This window comes from Rhopilema esculentum, chromosome 8 (assembly GCF_057945365.1).
Source record: "Rhopilema esculentum isolate cy_ngs chromosome 8, ASM5794536v1, whole genome shotgun sequence".
Taxonomy (NCBI): domain Eukaryota; kingdom Metazoa; phylum Cnidaria; class Scyphozoa; order Rhizostomeae; family Rhizostomatidae; genus Rhopilema; species Rhopilema esculentum.
Window position 1 is genome coordinate 5943065 of NC_142822.1, and position 13032 is coordinate 5956096.

General features: G+C 35.0%; 1 protein-coding gene across 1 annotated transcript in view; it reads left to right on the plus strand.

The window, feature by feature from the left end:
- The window catches only part of LOC135694589 (HEAT repeat-containing protein 1), a 31564-nt gene that overhangs the window by 8065 nt on the left and 10467 nt on the right, over positions 1–13032 (plus strand). Inside the window, exons 12-29 of the mRNA XM_065213395.2 lie at positions 884–1011; positions 1355–1553; positions 2268–2451; positions 3318–3495; positions 4050–4110; positions 4377–4552; positions 5179–5310; positions 5572–5666; positions 6232–6384; positions 7055–7164; positions 7712–7833; positions 8488–8616; positions 9427–9663; positions 10013–10087; positions 10643–10703; positions 11165–11328; positions 11799–11845; positions 12364–12487. Coding sequence (XP_065069467.2) covers positions 884–1011; positions 1355–1553; positions 2268–2451; positions 3318–3495; positions 4050–4110; positions 4377–4552; positions 5179–5310; positions 5572–5666; positions 6232–6384; positions 7055–7164; positions 7712–7833; positions 8488–8616; positions 9427–9663; positions 10013–10087; positions 10643–10703; positions 11165–11328; positions 11799–11845; positions 12364–12487 — 2375 coding nt within the window. The remainder of the gene's footprint in view (positions 1–883; positions 1012–1354; positions 1554–2267; positions 2452–3317; positions 3496–4049; positions 4111–4376; positions 4553–5178; positions 5311–5571; positions 5667–6231; positions 6385–7054; positions 7165–7711; positions 7834–8487; positions 8617–9426; positions 9664–10012; positions 10088–10642; positions 10704–11164; positions 11329–11798; positions 11846–12363; positions 12488–13032) is intronic.

The window sequence follows — 13032 nt, forward strand, 5'->3', positions numbered from 1 at the left end:
TTTTTCAATCTTTCCACGTTCTCTTGTTTATCCTGTGCCTTTTTTCTCTCAGCATTTCAACGTAGTTTTAGGAGTTCCATTCTAAAGCCAAACCCTCAACGGAAAATTCATTCCATTGAAAAAGTGAACATACATGATTTTTACGTTATCTGTAATGACTAGATCTTTAGTACAACATCCATTGTAAAACAGTTTTACGACAGCCACGGGTCCATCCCTAATCACTAAAATTATTTTTGTAGACATTCGGATTTGTCAAGAATTTGAAGACAATATAATCAAGAATTTGTTCACTTAACAATAACTGTCATTACAAATTCTATACTGTCATTACAAATTGTAGAAAGTTAGTCTCCGAAATTTGAGCCCGGGTTCTCAAATGTGTGGTTTTTATATGCAAGTTTTGTTCTAGATGGCATTGAAATGTGTCACAATACAAGACTTGTATTGTGTCCACAAAATCTCTAACAATGTACTGATTTGTTAGATTTCCAATAAATCTAGGCGAAAAAGTAGCATACTCTATTCCAACCAATCTTGTATTTATTCATATTTATTTTGTTTTGTGTCGTGTATGTATTTGCTTTTTGTTGAAATTGAAAGGCCTTAATCGTATTTAGTGAATGAATCAATCAGGCAAGCGATCAATCAGTCATAATATTACAATCAGTCAATCAATCAATCAAGCAAACAAACAAACAAACAAACAAACAAACATAGCAATCAATCATAACAATCAATAAATCAGTCATCAAATCAATCAATCAACCAATCAATCTACTATTTGATTTGATCGATTGGTCGATTTAGAACCAATCATAACCTTTTGATATGTTGAAAGTGTTAAAGCAATGCAGTCTTTACATCATTTCTGCATTTTCAGACGAAGTTAGTCAATCTTCAGAGTTCCATGTAAAGATTTTTGAAATGCTGGCTTCTGCGAGTGGCAAAGAGAAAAAAAGACGTCCTTATGTGTTGGTTTTCAGATCTTTGCTTCAGGAATTTTTAAAGGTTAGTAATAAGCGTGTTAATTCTACGGCCCTCTGACGTTTATTTTCAACTACTTTGTGAAAATCCCTATTAAACAGATTTTGAATGGGTCTTTAGTTAATTGGGAATATCTTTTAATTTTAAATTTAAAGTAACTATATATAAAAATGTTATACTTCTGTTTACGATTTCTTCATTTTCGGCAACTAACTAGCTGAATACGCTCTAAATACTTTTATGCTTTTTCTAGCACTGACAGACATGTTTCCTAACTTTTTAAAAGAAGTTTTAGAGCACGATTGTTCATAGAGCCTTTACCTGTGTCAGTAGTTCTACTAGACACTAATATCTTATTTGCTTTCAGCTGCACTTCCCTTCGCCAAAAGCACTGTTGAAGTTCCTCTGTCAAATATTCATGATTCCAAAGTCCCTCAGTTGGTTGGTGGATCGTAATTGCGTTCTCGATCGTGTTGAAGTTATCGTCTGTGCCCTGCATATATTCAAAGTTTGTATGGAAACACTAGAGCAAGATATTGAGTCCATGTTTTCCTTTGATTCACAAGGTATGTATAGACTGAAAGGGTATTCTGGTTAAAGAAATATATATATATATATATATATATATATATATATATATATAAGGCAAAGGCTGACAGGAGGAAAATATTTCCACAAGGGTGCTGCCCAATTGTATCGAAACACTCTTGGTCGGAATCGAACCACTCTTGGTCGATATAGATATATATATAGATATTTAAAGTGTGAATCAAGAGCTATTTTGTAATATGATGTCATGAAATATTGAATCGCCAGACGATAAATATAATGGCAATTTTATCTGTCGCTTATTGGTCTGAAGTTTTAGACACTAGAGCAGCAAGCTTCCCAGATTTTTCAAGAACCATTGTTTAATAGGCTATGCTTACTTTTCTCTCTGTTGAAAAACGGATTTAGAATGATCTCTCTCTAGATTTATTGTTAACTCAAGGGTAACTTAATGCTTTCGCAGGTTCCCATCCGTTTGTAAACAATAGATGATATATAGCTTACGTAGTTGTGACCGCTCTTCCACTTGTAGTCATGGGCCCTTCCATCCGCTTAACATATCATTCGAGTCCCCATTTATCATGCTCCACCCAAGCAGAAGCACCCTTAAAAAGAGTGATATATACCCACCCTCTCTTGTGACAATGATAGAGCCTGCGCCACTATGAGATCCAGCAATGCACCTATATTTCATTTCATTGTCATAACATTCAATCTCTGTCTATTTACAGTTCTACCAACCCTGTTGTTGTTGTTGCATCATCCTCTAAAGGTTGTGCGAGAAGCTGCGATTGGCTGCATCCAAGCACTAAATGACAACGACCGGATTAAATTAGACGATGGGCTGAAGTATTTGCTGAAGTTTATTGTAGGCAATGACACTGAAATTGTTGAAGACTCCCAGCAGATTTGCCAGTAAGTAGAGAACAATCAATAGTTATAAATTAATTTAGTGGATAATTTAAGCCAATGACAAAGTTAAACATGGAAAAGTATGTTATATCAATTGATGGTCAAGCATATCAATTGTGGGTCTGGCAATGTCATCTGGCGTAACAGATCTACCTGGGACCTCAAAGAGAATCTGAGACGGGGCCCCTATTAACAGACTGCAAAAAAGTCCCATCCAAAGGGTGTAGAGCATGTTAAACACATTTATCAAAATGTGAAGGTGACACTTCTTATCATTATTTGAGGGGAACTGAGTTATAAAAGCTTCAGTTCAAGAGCTTTAAGTTTTTTTGAAAAAACTGTTGAACTTGAGAAGAGCTTGAAAAGATAGAGCAAAGGCTTAAAAACATGGATATAAAAAAAGTTTGGGGCCCCTTTTGGTCGGGGGCCCTTAGTTATCGAACTAAGTTTCCATGAAGTGCGTCTGGATGAAGTGCCTGCTAGTGCATTTAAGAGTATTTCTCAAGGGTATTTGTCCCCACTCGACCGCTGAGGTACCATGAAATAGCTCGCTGTCTATACGACATCGAGCACCCTGCAAATTATTATTTGACATTAGTCTTCATTATTACTATAAGTGAACAGCGCATCCCCCCCCCCCCTTTTACGTGTAACAAAACGTTGAGGTGTTCCATTTGTGTTTGATGAAATCATTCGTTGTATTAAGAAGCAAAGTTTGCTGCACTGACTCCACAATTCTAGTTTGTTTTACGCATCTTCTGTTTAATAGTAGATCTCTTTTAAAATCTTTACAATGTTATCTACATGATTTAAACAGTCAACGCTTTATTGAAAACACCTTGTAACCAACTCTTTGTTTCTCGTAATAGCGTGGTGGAGAAACTTTTCAAGCCCCTTAGCAGTAGCAGCACGGATGTTGAGATGCTCGAACCCAAGGAGCTTGAAGACATGAGGCTACTTACGAAATATTTCTCTAGTTTTATTTGGCATTCGAATGTCCATCTGCAGCTTGGAATTGCCACAGTGACATCGTCTGTGATATTTCAGGTATGTTTCAATGAAGTTTGGATTGATATTATGACATGCAGATTTTTTCTATTACTTTAATTGCTGGCATTTCCCTAAAGAATAATTTCTTTATATAGAATGATTGCCCTATTGATAGGTAACGAGAAACCTGGAAAAATCAGATATTATAATCCGATTAAGAAAAATGCAAGAAGTCTTTTTTGGTTTTTTAAATTGATAAATGAAATTCCAAGTAAAAGATCTGAAAATTGCGCTTTGAGAATAATATTTTAAAAAGGGTCAAATTGCTGTCTGTTTCAATTTAGAAAAATTTTCATGCTTAGAATATCGATTTTTCATGCATAGACTTTTAATGCTTGAAACGCAAAATTTAAAGATGGTTTACGGAAATAATACTTTATCGTTAAAACCTATAGTTTGAATACATAATTTCTATGTCTGTTTCCAGCACATGATGCCATATTTAGGTTCACAATAAAAAGAAACTGCTGTTTCTCTTCGACAAAGTAGTTTTCATCTTGTAAACTGACAGATATGCCTTAAATAATTGTTTGATGCAATTTTTACTGTAGGAATTCTTGTTGCATTTAACACCCGTCGTCGGAGAACTGATAAAAGTCGCTCAAACCAAAGGTGAAAGCAGTGATTATTTTATATTATCTTATGTCAAATTATATTATGTTTTATTTTATTTTATTATATATATTATATTATTTTATGTTTTGTTATCTTATATTTTATTGTAATTTCATTATTTTATCATTTATTATTTTGCCATTTTATTATTTTGTCATTTAATCATTTTGTTATATATTGCAATTTTTCATTATAACTTTGCTTATTGTTCTATATACATTTCATTAGAAAAGATGTTTAGTAGCTCTCTAAATTCCTTGCAGGTCTGACAGAATACGAGCTTCAGCTCCTGAGAATCTTGTTGAGAAAGTTCACTCCTGCAGTTGTTGATGTATTCGAAAAGTTTCCCGCATCGTTAAGAGTTTTTAAAACGGCACTGACACTCGGAAGCGCTTGCCCTGGTACCAACTTGACTATCCAAGAAGAATGTCTCAAGCAAGTTAGTATTCCTTAAACGCGTGTCAAATGATTTACTGGTTCTTCTGATGTTCGAATTTTAAGAAAGTTGTACCCTATTCTTCCACATCAACATTTGCAATGTCTGTGTGTGTAATTTTTCAACCTTACCATGTTTAGATTTTGCTGTGTCTGTGTGTTTGTTTTGTTGCGGCATTATAACTTATTCCCAGGACTTTTTTCAGAATGCTTTTCTCAGGACTTTGTTTATGGGTAGTGTGCCGATCCCTATATGCTATCTTCCGATGACTGGAGGAATGCTGGCCAAATGTTTGATTGTTTGATCGTCAGTTCGACTTGGCGAATGTTTGAGTCAGTTCGACTTGGCGAATGTTCGAGTTATCAGGGGCTCGATTTATCGAGATTTAACTGTAGTTTTAGATTACACACCCATTTTATGCAGTTTTAGCTTATGTATAACCTACAAAGGATAACAAACGGTTGCATACAAATGTGTAGAAAATCCAACTGTACACCCAATGCCTATTTTATGAAGGGACACACGCCAATACTTTTCTACAAAAATATGCTGTTAAATAAAAAGATCGATTTAATTGTTGTTTTGATATACTTTAAAATTTTAGCCAACTGGTTTGAATTTCTTTGTAGGTAACAGTGCCCCTCTTCGAAGCCATCACCTCAAGTAAGATACAGAACGAAATATTCGAAACACTGCTGACGTCATTTGTAAACAGCAGTAGCACGTCTGTTTCCAAGGTGATCCAAGCGAAGCTTGAGGAGGTTCGTTGACATTTTCGCTGCCTTAATCTTGTATGAAAACTGTCACAATTGCATAATGTTTTATTCCTTCTTGAATTCTTAAAAATTTTTCATCAGAATCTCCTTGAAGATCATCTGCCTTGAGTAGGCATTTGTAAAGGGCAAGTTCGTAAAGTTTCTTTGGATCTGAACTTGTTTTCACTAATAATTGCTTTGTAAGTTATTTACTGCACTGTGTGTTTTTCTTCAGAATTATTGATTGACTATCGAGTCTAATTTCAGCTGCCAATAAGTGCCGAAGACATTGCTGATCAAATAACAGGTTTCAAGGAACATCTACAAGGGCCACAGCCAAGCAAATCAAAGAAGGCTCGAAGGTGCGAAAAAAGTTTTACTCTTTTCCTTGGATTTAAGGAAAATGGATTGCATGTTTCTAAGCATTGAATGGCTGGAAATGCTAAGGTTTAAGAAGAGATCACATGAAAGAGACCCAATTTCAAAAAAGCATTGAAAAATTGATTCTGAGCTTTTAAAAACTCAGTAGGTGCCAAAAGTGACAGTTACGAAAGTAATAGATATTTAACGCAAAATCAAAACTTTAAACCAAAAAAGTATGCAGAAAAAGATTTCAGGTGCTAAATTCATAAGTAGGTATAACAAATGGACGGACTATACAATTTTTTATAAATTTGAATATTTTCAATACACGACAATGGTGACATCGATGATTGAAAACAATTGATTAAGAGAAGAAGCATACTTGGATTTCAGTTCTGGAATCATTCATTAGCGCATGACATGTATCTTCTCTCGCATGTGCCGACAAACTAAACGTTAAATGGGCTTTCATTCAAGCTGTTTATATATACTTGATCTGTCAAGGATTCTTGAGAACTGTCAAAGTCTCCACTTGTGCTATTTTTTGATGATTTTTTGTTTCAGGACGACAAAATCCTTTACAAATGAAGATGATAGCTCCCTAACAGATTCTCCTCATTGGAACAAAGTCGTTGTCCTTCTTGAAGTCATTCAGCTAAAATCAAACTTAATGTTCGATGAGAAATTGGTTGTTTCCATCTTTGAAATGCTTTCACTGTAAGTAAAATTATTGGCTTCATGTGACCTAAAGTGTGAAGTAAATAGTTTGGAACTGATGGTTTCAAAGTTCGAAGTTCTAAAATAAATGCAATGAAATTTACGTGATGGTAAACAAGCTAGCGACACAGATACAAAACCGAATTTTTATCGTATTTGATCGTCAAAGAAGGGGAGCTCAATAACGACTATTCAATATTGGCCCTACAGCACTGTACTAAACAAGGATGTGATCTTTTTCAGCTGAGTTGGTTGTTTTTTACCTGTGAGCTTTATTATTTATTCCAAATATGTTTTTTCTTGTGAGATGTATTAATCTGGTGAATTCTTTATTCACTATTGAAGGTTTTCTGTGAAAGAAATTAGTTCTCTTCTGATTTCCATAAACTCCTCCTATTGAAATCGATAGAGTAACGACCATCTTTTGTTTTCTCATATCTATATAACTTGTCGTTTTCTTGTTGCCCCCGTCCAGCAATCCTGTTGTTTGCCTGACTCATTAAATAGCATTTAGGTTTATGTAAACTTAATGATATTAAATGCTTCAAACCTTTTACCAGCTAAAATATAGAAGATAAGGATTGAAAAAGTCCTGAAAGTACATCTGATAAACACCTTTGTGTTGCACTATTTGACTTAGTTAAAGAATAAGTTTTGTTCTTGGTTCCAGATGCTTGGAGGTAAATACCACAAGCCAACCATCAATAGAGTACATGAAACAACTTCTACTTGGTGCAATTTGCCGAGGCGTCGAACAGATTATTGAATCAGGCTCACGAGGTAACAAGAATATAAATCCATATAGCCAATCAGTAAACAGCTCTTGTAAAGATTGTCAAACTCTTTTGTCAAAGCAACCTTTTTGTTAACTGAATTAACAGTCCCCCAGAGTCCAGCTAATGGTCATTCTCTCTCTTTCCCAATAAGCCAAACTTTGAGAAGTCAATCAAGAAAAAACTAAAACCAGGGTTTTGTCTGGTTGTGGTAACTCAGACCTTTTGCTGTTAGTGACATCACTGTCGTCCTTGCGATCGCCAATATTTTGGCCCTTGCATACTCTCTTTAGCACTAAATGCAAATTCATTCATCTGTTTTGGTTTAAATTTCTGGAGTTTTAAATGAGGATGTTAGCAGCTCGAAATTCTTTTTCAAATAAGTAGGAATTGCAATATCTGCACAACTATTTAGCAAAATGCACATTTAAAATTAAAGGAACCCAGAATTGTAGTCAATTAGCGGCACATTTTTCTTCGTGTTTGTTATGTTGTTTATAGTCGTCTGTGTCTTCTTGCATGAATGCCATTTACTTTCTTCTGCCTTTTTTCAGACATTCTCCATCAAGATAAATTCAGTGTGGCGAAAATTATTGAGTGTTTCCGAACATCAGAAAATCCCCAAACACATCATCAAGCATTGTTGGTTCTCGGAAAGGCTGCCAGCTTGTTTCCGGTAATTTTTTTATGTTTTACGGAGGTTGACCTAGTCATAAATAAGTCGAGATTTGCCTTGCTGCAATTGTGATAAGTTCGTAAGACATTTAGTATAAGCAATCTCTGGTAACAATCTCCCGTTGTTGATTGTAAAGCTACACAAATCCAACAAGCAAAGATTTTCGATCAAAGTCTGTGTTAGAGAGTTTTCTAGGGGGGATGTCAAAATAAAGGGCTACGGAAAGTAACAGAAATTTGCAATGGGCAACTACTTTTCCCTTTCCTTCTTTAATTAGTAAAGAATAATGCGTTTTCAAGGCACTTGTTATCCAATTTGTAGTTGTGATGGATCTGATTGTAAACTTCCCTAGGGGAGTGAGGGTGTACAGAAGAAAACCTGTAAAAGATACATAGTAAGGGACGAGGAAAGATGCTTCTATATAAAAGCTTGTTGTTTTAGGGAAACAGTATTAAGAGTTGGTCATCTTTTAGAATATGGTACAGCTTTGGCTTCAATTTTGGGTTGACTAACAACAAGGTGCTTCTGATCTGTGAAAGTTGATGATAGTTGGTCGTTTTGATTGCTCTCTGTTTATTCTGAGTGGCAAAAGTTTTATGTTTCATCTGTTATATGTGCTTTTAGTGATTTGATTCTTTATCTCATTTTTCGTAGGATTTGGTTTTGCATAACGTAATGTCAATTTTCACCTTCATGGGTGCAAACGTTTTACGGCAGGATGATAGCTACAGTTTTGAGATCATCAAAAGAACAATAGACTCTGTCATACCAACTTTAGTGTCGGTAAGAATGTGTTTCTTGTGCATGTATTTCTCTCATGTATTCCCTCTTTTGCTCGGGTGTTGAAGTGGGGCAAAGCTGTGAAAAGTCACCGGATATACAAAGATCCCTAGCATCCCGGGATGTGACGACGACTCAGTGGTTAGGGTCACACATGTTCGAGTCCCTGTACTCTGCCGTAACCAAACTTTCAGTTGGAGGGAGAATTGTCAGCGCTCTGCCCTTCAAGAAACAACTGCAGATAAACATACAGATGCGAATCCTCGGTCACAGCTCTACAGCACTTGCAGAATAAGCAAGCATACTGCAAAATAAAATCATTTTTTTCCTGACGTTGCATTGATGCATGTTGCTTATGTGATATTTTTGCTTTCATAAAATCCAAAAAGTAGCAACTGTAATGGTGCAGACACATTTTCTTGCTGTGATCTTGAACTCATGCACACAAAACGTTCAAGCTCTCATGTGGGGTTTCTCAATAGAGAGACTCTAGCGAGGTTGATATGGGTGATAATAAGAGGTTGCTTTGTGTGTAAGATCATTAGTGAAAGGGCAGTTGCTTGTGTAGTCTGGCAGACTGAGGCAAGCTGTTACGCTTTGCATTGGTTCTGTAGCTCTAGGAAAAATTTACTTCATTTTCTCTGAAAGCTTTGTGAACCTTTCTCCTTTGAAAGGCTTATTGTCATTGCTCTAGGACATCAGTTTTAAATGTGTATCTAGTCAATGATATATGCTTGGAATAATTGAACGTGTATCAGTTTTTAAGACTGAAAGCTGCTACCATTGATCCTTTTCTCCTACTTTCCTACGCAGACAGATGAAGATGTTTCAAGCTCAAACAAAGATGTTTACAAACCAAAAGTTAATGATATTGTCAAGCTAGTGGTCCGGGTTTTTGTAGACGCTGTTCCGTATATTCCAGAGCATCGTAGAATTATCTTACTGCATCATCTGACACACGTCTTGGGTTCTGAGAGACATCTCTATGTTGTTGTTGCTATTCTTCTTGAAAAAATGTTCCTTAAAGCTGAGAAACAAAGTGATAGTGAGGTAATTTAATGTCATTATTTTGCCTTTACCATATGACCAAAGATTTCAGTTAATAACGAAGATAGAAAAACAATCTTTTGGTCGTACAAAACTTGAAAATGGAAAAGATAGAAAAAATAAATTAGCTTGAAATTTTTTTGTTCTTTCAGTAAACGTTGTTGAGAACCATTTGTTCGCAGTTTAAGAAAATTTGATGAATAGTTTTGTTAGTGTTAGTTGAACTGATCTTTAGATACAAAACTTTCTGCCTAACTACGCAAACGTTTCTTCAGCGAGGCTCCACTAGTAAGTAATAGAGTAACAGAGACATCAGCAATTTCTTTCATTTTTTTGTTCTTATCATTCTCAGCAAACTACAGAGGAGATGTCTTTATCCCCCGAATTCTGCTTTCTACTAGTGAAGAACTTTTCGTTGCAAGAGCAGGTTCGTATCCATTCCAATAAGCATAAATTTTTGAAAATTGATAATGGAAAGTTGAATAATATCTTGCTTTCTCTGAGATTGAATGGGATTTTCTGAAGATTAGTGTAAAGGGTTTATTTCTAATTTCATCAATATGCATTTGTTTAGCAAGTCAACACGAGCAGTTAAATGTACCTTCGTGCTTAGATAAAAATACGTAATACAGATGGAGAATCTTTCATGATTTGACACTGAGTGAGAAATGAGAGTGAGAATAAGAGATGCATGTCTTTGAATATGAGAGATGTAGACCTTCCTTCCCACTTCGGGAAACATTACTTTGTATGTTGAACTGTTAGTTTAATAATACTAGTAGTTATGATGAAGTTTAAGATTGATGAACCTTGGAGTTGCCACTCAAAATAAGGCTTAAAAACAGACTAGATATTTATAAAAATAGACAAGATTTGCCACTCAAAGTAAGACTTAAAAACAGACATTTGATGATGTTGAGGGAGGGGCTGGTGTTAACAGTGTATTAGTTATTGCAATCTCTGGAATATCTTCTCGTTCTAGGCAGTAACAATTGCAAATCTTATCGAGTTCCTCTCTTCACTGCCAGATGATCAACAGCAAGGTAAGGGGAAATTCAATATCAACATTTATTATTTGTTTCTATCATGTATTATATGTTCAAAAGATGCTTTATTTTGTTGCTCATCTTTTGTCAAACATATTCTTTTCTAAAATTGAACCATAAAACTAATCCATGGATTTCTCCACGAAAGTAACTGATAATTAAGAATATGATTTAACAGAATACCCCAATTTTTTATATGGGTATGGCTAATGTGAATTGTGAAATTCAATTATAATTTTCACTTTTTGTAACAAAGTTTGGAATATTATTTATTTTTATGTGAAGATTGTTTACTTTCAAACAAGTCATGATTGATTGAACTTACTTCAAATGTATTCTAATGCTAAAACGTTCACGTTTTTTATGTTCAGTGCAATAATCAGAGTACCTGTTTAATAGATGATTTACTATAAATTTGAATCTGTGATGAATCGAATATTTATTTTAATTTACTGCAGAGAGCCAGTCAAGGCGAGTGACTAGAGGGGTGCAGCAGAAAACTGAAGAGTTGGTCCCGCTTTTTGACACAAAGAAACACACTACACAAGAGATACGGCAATATAAAAATCACTGTTTAGAGCTTGTGTCTCAGATGCTGTCGAGTAGAGATTTTGAAATTACGGTTCGTTGTTTCTTCTAAATGCTATGTTAGAGGCAACATCACTTTGTGCTTACTCGAGAAGCTTTCAGTCAAATGCTGTAAGCTCTAGAAAATTGGAATGATATGTTTCGATATTTTGCAAAGGAGCTTTAGAAATAAATAGCCTATAGACTTGACGTAAGGTTTTTTAATTAGCAAAAATTCTAGATCAAGGCCTTAGCGCACCATTTCCCAAAAGTACCACTTATGGTAAAAAACGGAAAATCTTCTTAAAAAGTTGAGCTTTTAAAAGTTTTTGATCTATGTTCTGACGTTTTATGCTCTGAAAATGTGTCAGACAAAAAGCTATAGTAACATGTTTCAAAACGTTTGCTTTTTCAAAGCTATTTTATTATTCTGTACCACGAAAAGACTGTTTCTAAAATTTTATAATATCTCTAAAAATTACCTTTATGCTATTCAGATCGTAAGCTTCCTTTTTTCTACTGCAGGTCACTAGGCATCTCACTTTACCGATACTGAAAGAACTTTACCTAAGGTAAATCTAGAACAATTTCTGTTAAATTTTTCTTCATTTTTTCTTGTGCATGCTATTCATTGTCTTTTTTTCAAATTCCTTACTCAGTGTTGAACCCATGTTTCTGGGCGGCGTGGAAAGTTTTTATTTGGATGAAGCGTTTAGAAATTGCCTTGCAATAGGGGGGGGGGGGGGTGGTAGACTAAAAGATGATGTTCTCGTAATTTTTGTGAGGTTGGAACTGGCAATGATTTCCAGGCCAGGTTTTGCCAAATGTGTCTAGACAAACTTTAAGAAAATACAGAACGAGATTTTTTCAGCCTTAATAAGTTCTGTTGATGTATATGGTCATAACTAATAAATCTGGGTAATTTCCACCAATGTCATTTGTTGCTTTCTTAACGATTGTTGATTTCAACCAAAAGAAATGACGCATCAATCTGTGTTGGTGCATAGCATGCGATCTTATTATCATCAAAATTTTCTTTAATCCATCACCAAACAGCAATTGGGTGTGAACAAAGTATTTTATATTATAGGTTGGTTGAAGAAATCTTACAGTTTGTTTGTGCAATCAGCATAAAGGCTGAAAATGATACCAAATCATCTTCAACGAAATATTGGAAAGCTATGATGTTAAAAGGGAGTGAATTAGTTCAAAAGGTTAGTTGATATAATTATCTTTGTTGCCATTGTCATCATCGTCTGCATCCTTTTTGTTTTCGTCATCATGGTCCTTGTTATAAATCATTCAACAAACAACATGATTCAGTCATCAATCATGATGAATCAATAATGAATTGATCATTATCAACCAATCATTATTATTCAATCACCATCAACCATAAATAATTACTTCCCCTATTGTTGTTGCTTTTGTTATCATTGTTATTTTGAAAGGCATGAGCCGCATGTATGAGAAGCAGGGGTGGATACTTGCTCAAATATTGGGGGCAAGTCTATTGTTTGGATAAGATGACTTCACATTTTCCTATTGTTTTAGAACAAAAGACCATTCCCCTCTAAAATATTGGTGGCAACCGCTCTCCTCGGCCCCAGGTGTCCGCCACTGTTTAGAAGACCGGGTTTGATCAGGTTTTGTAACCACTGGTTGGGTTTTCATAATGATTCTTAATCAAGTAGTGCCTATGTAAATTGAACAGTATGATTGGCTCGTTGCTCAATTGAACTGTTTTCAGTGTACTTAT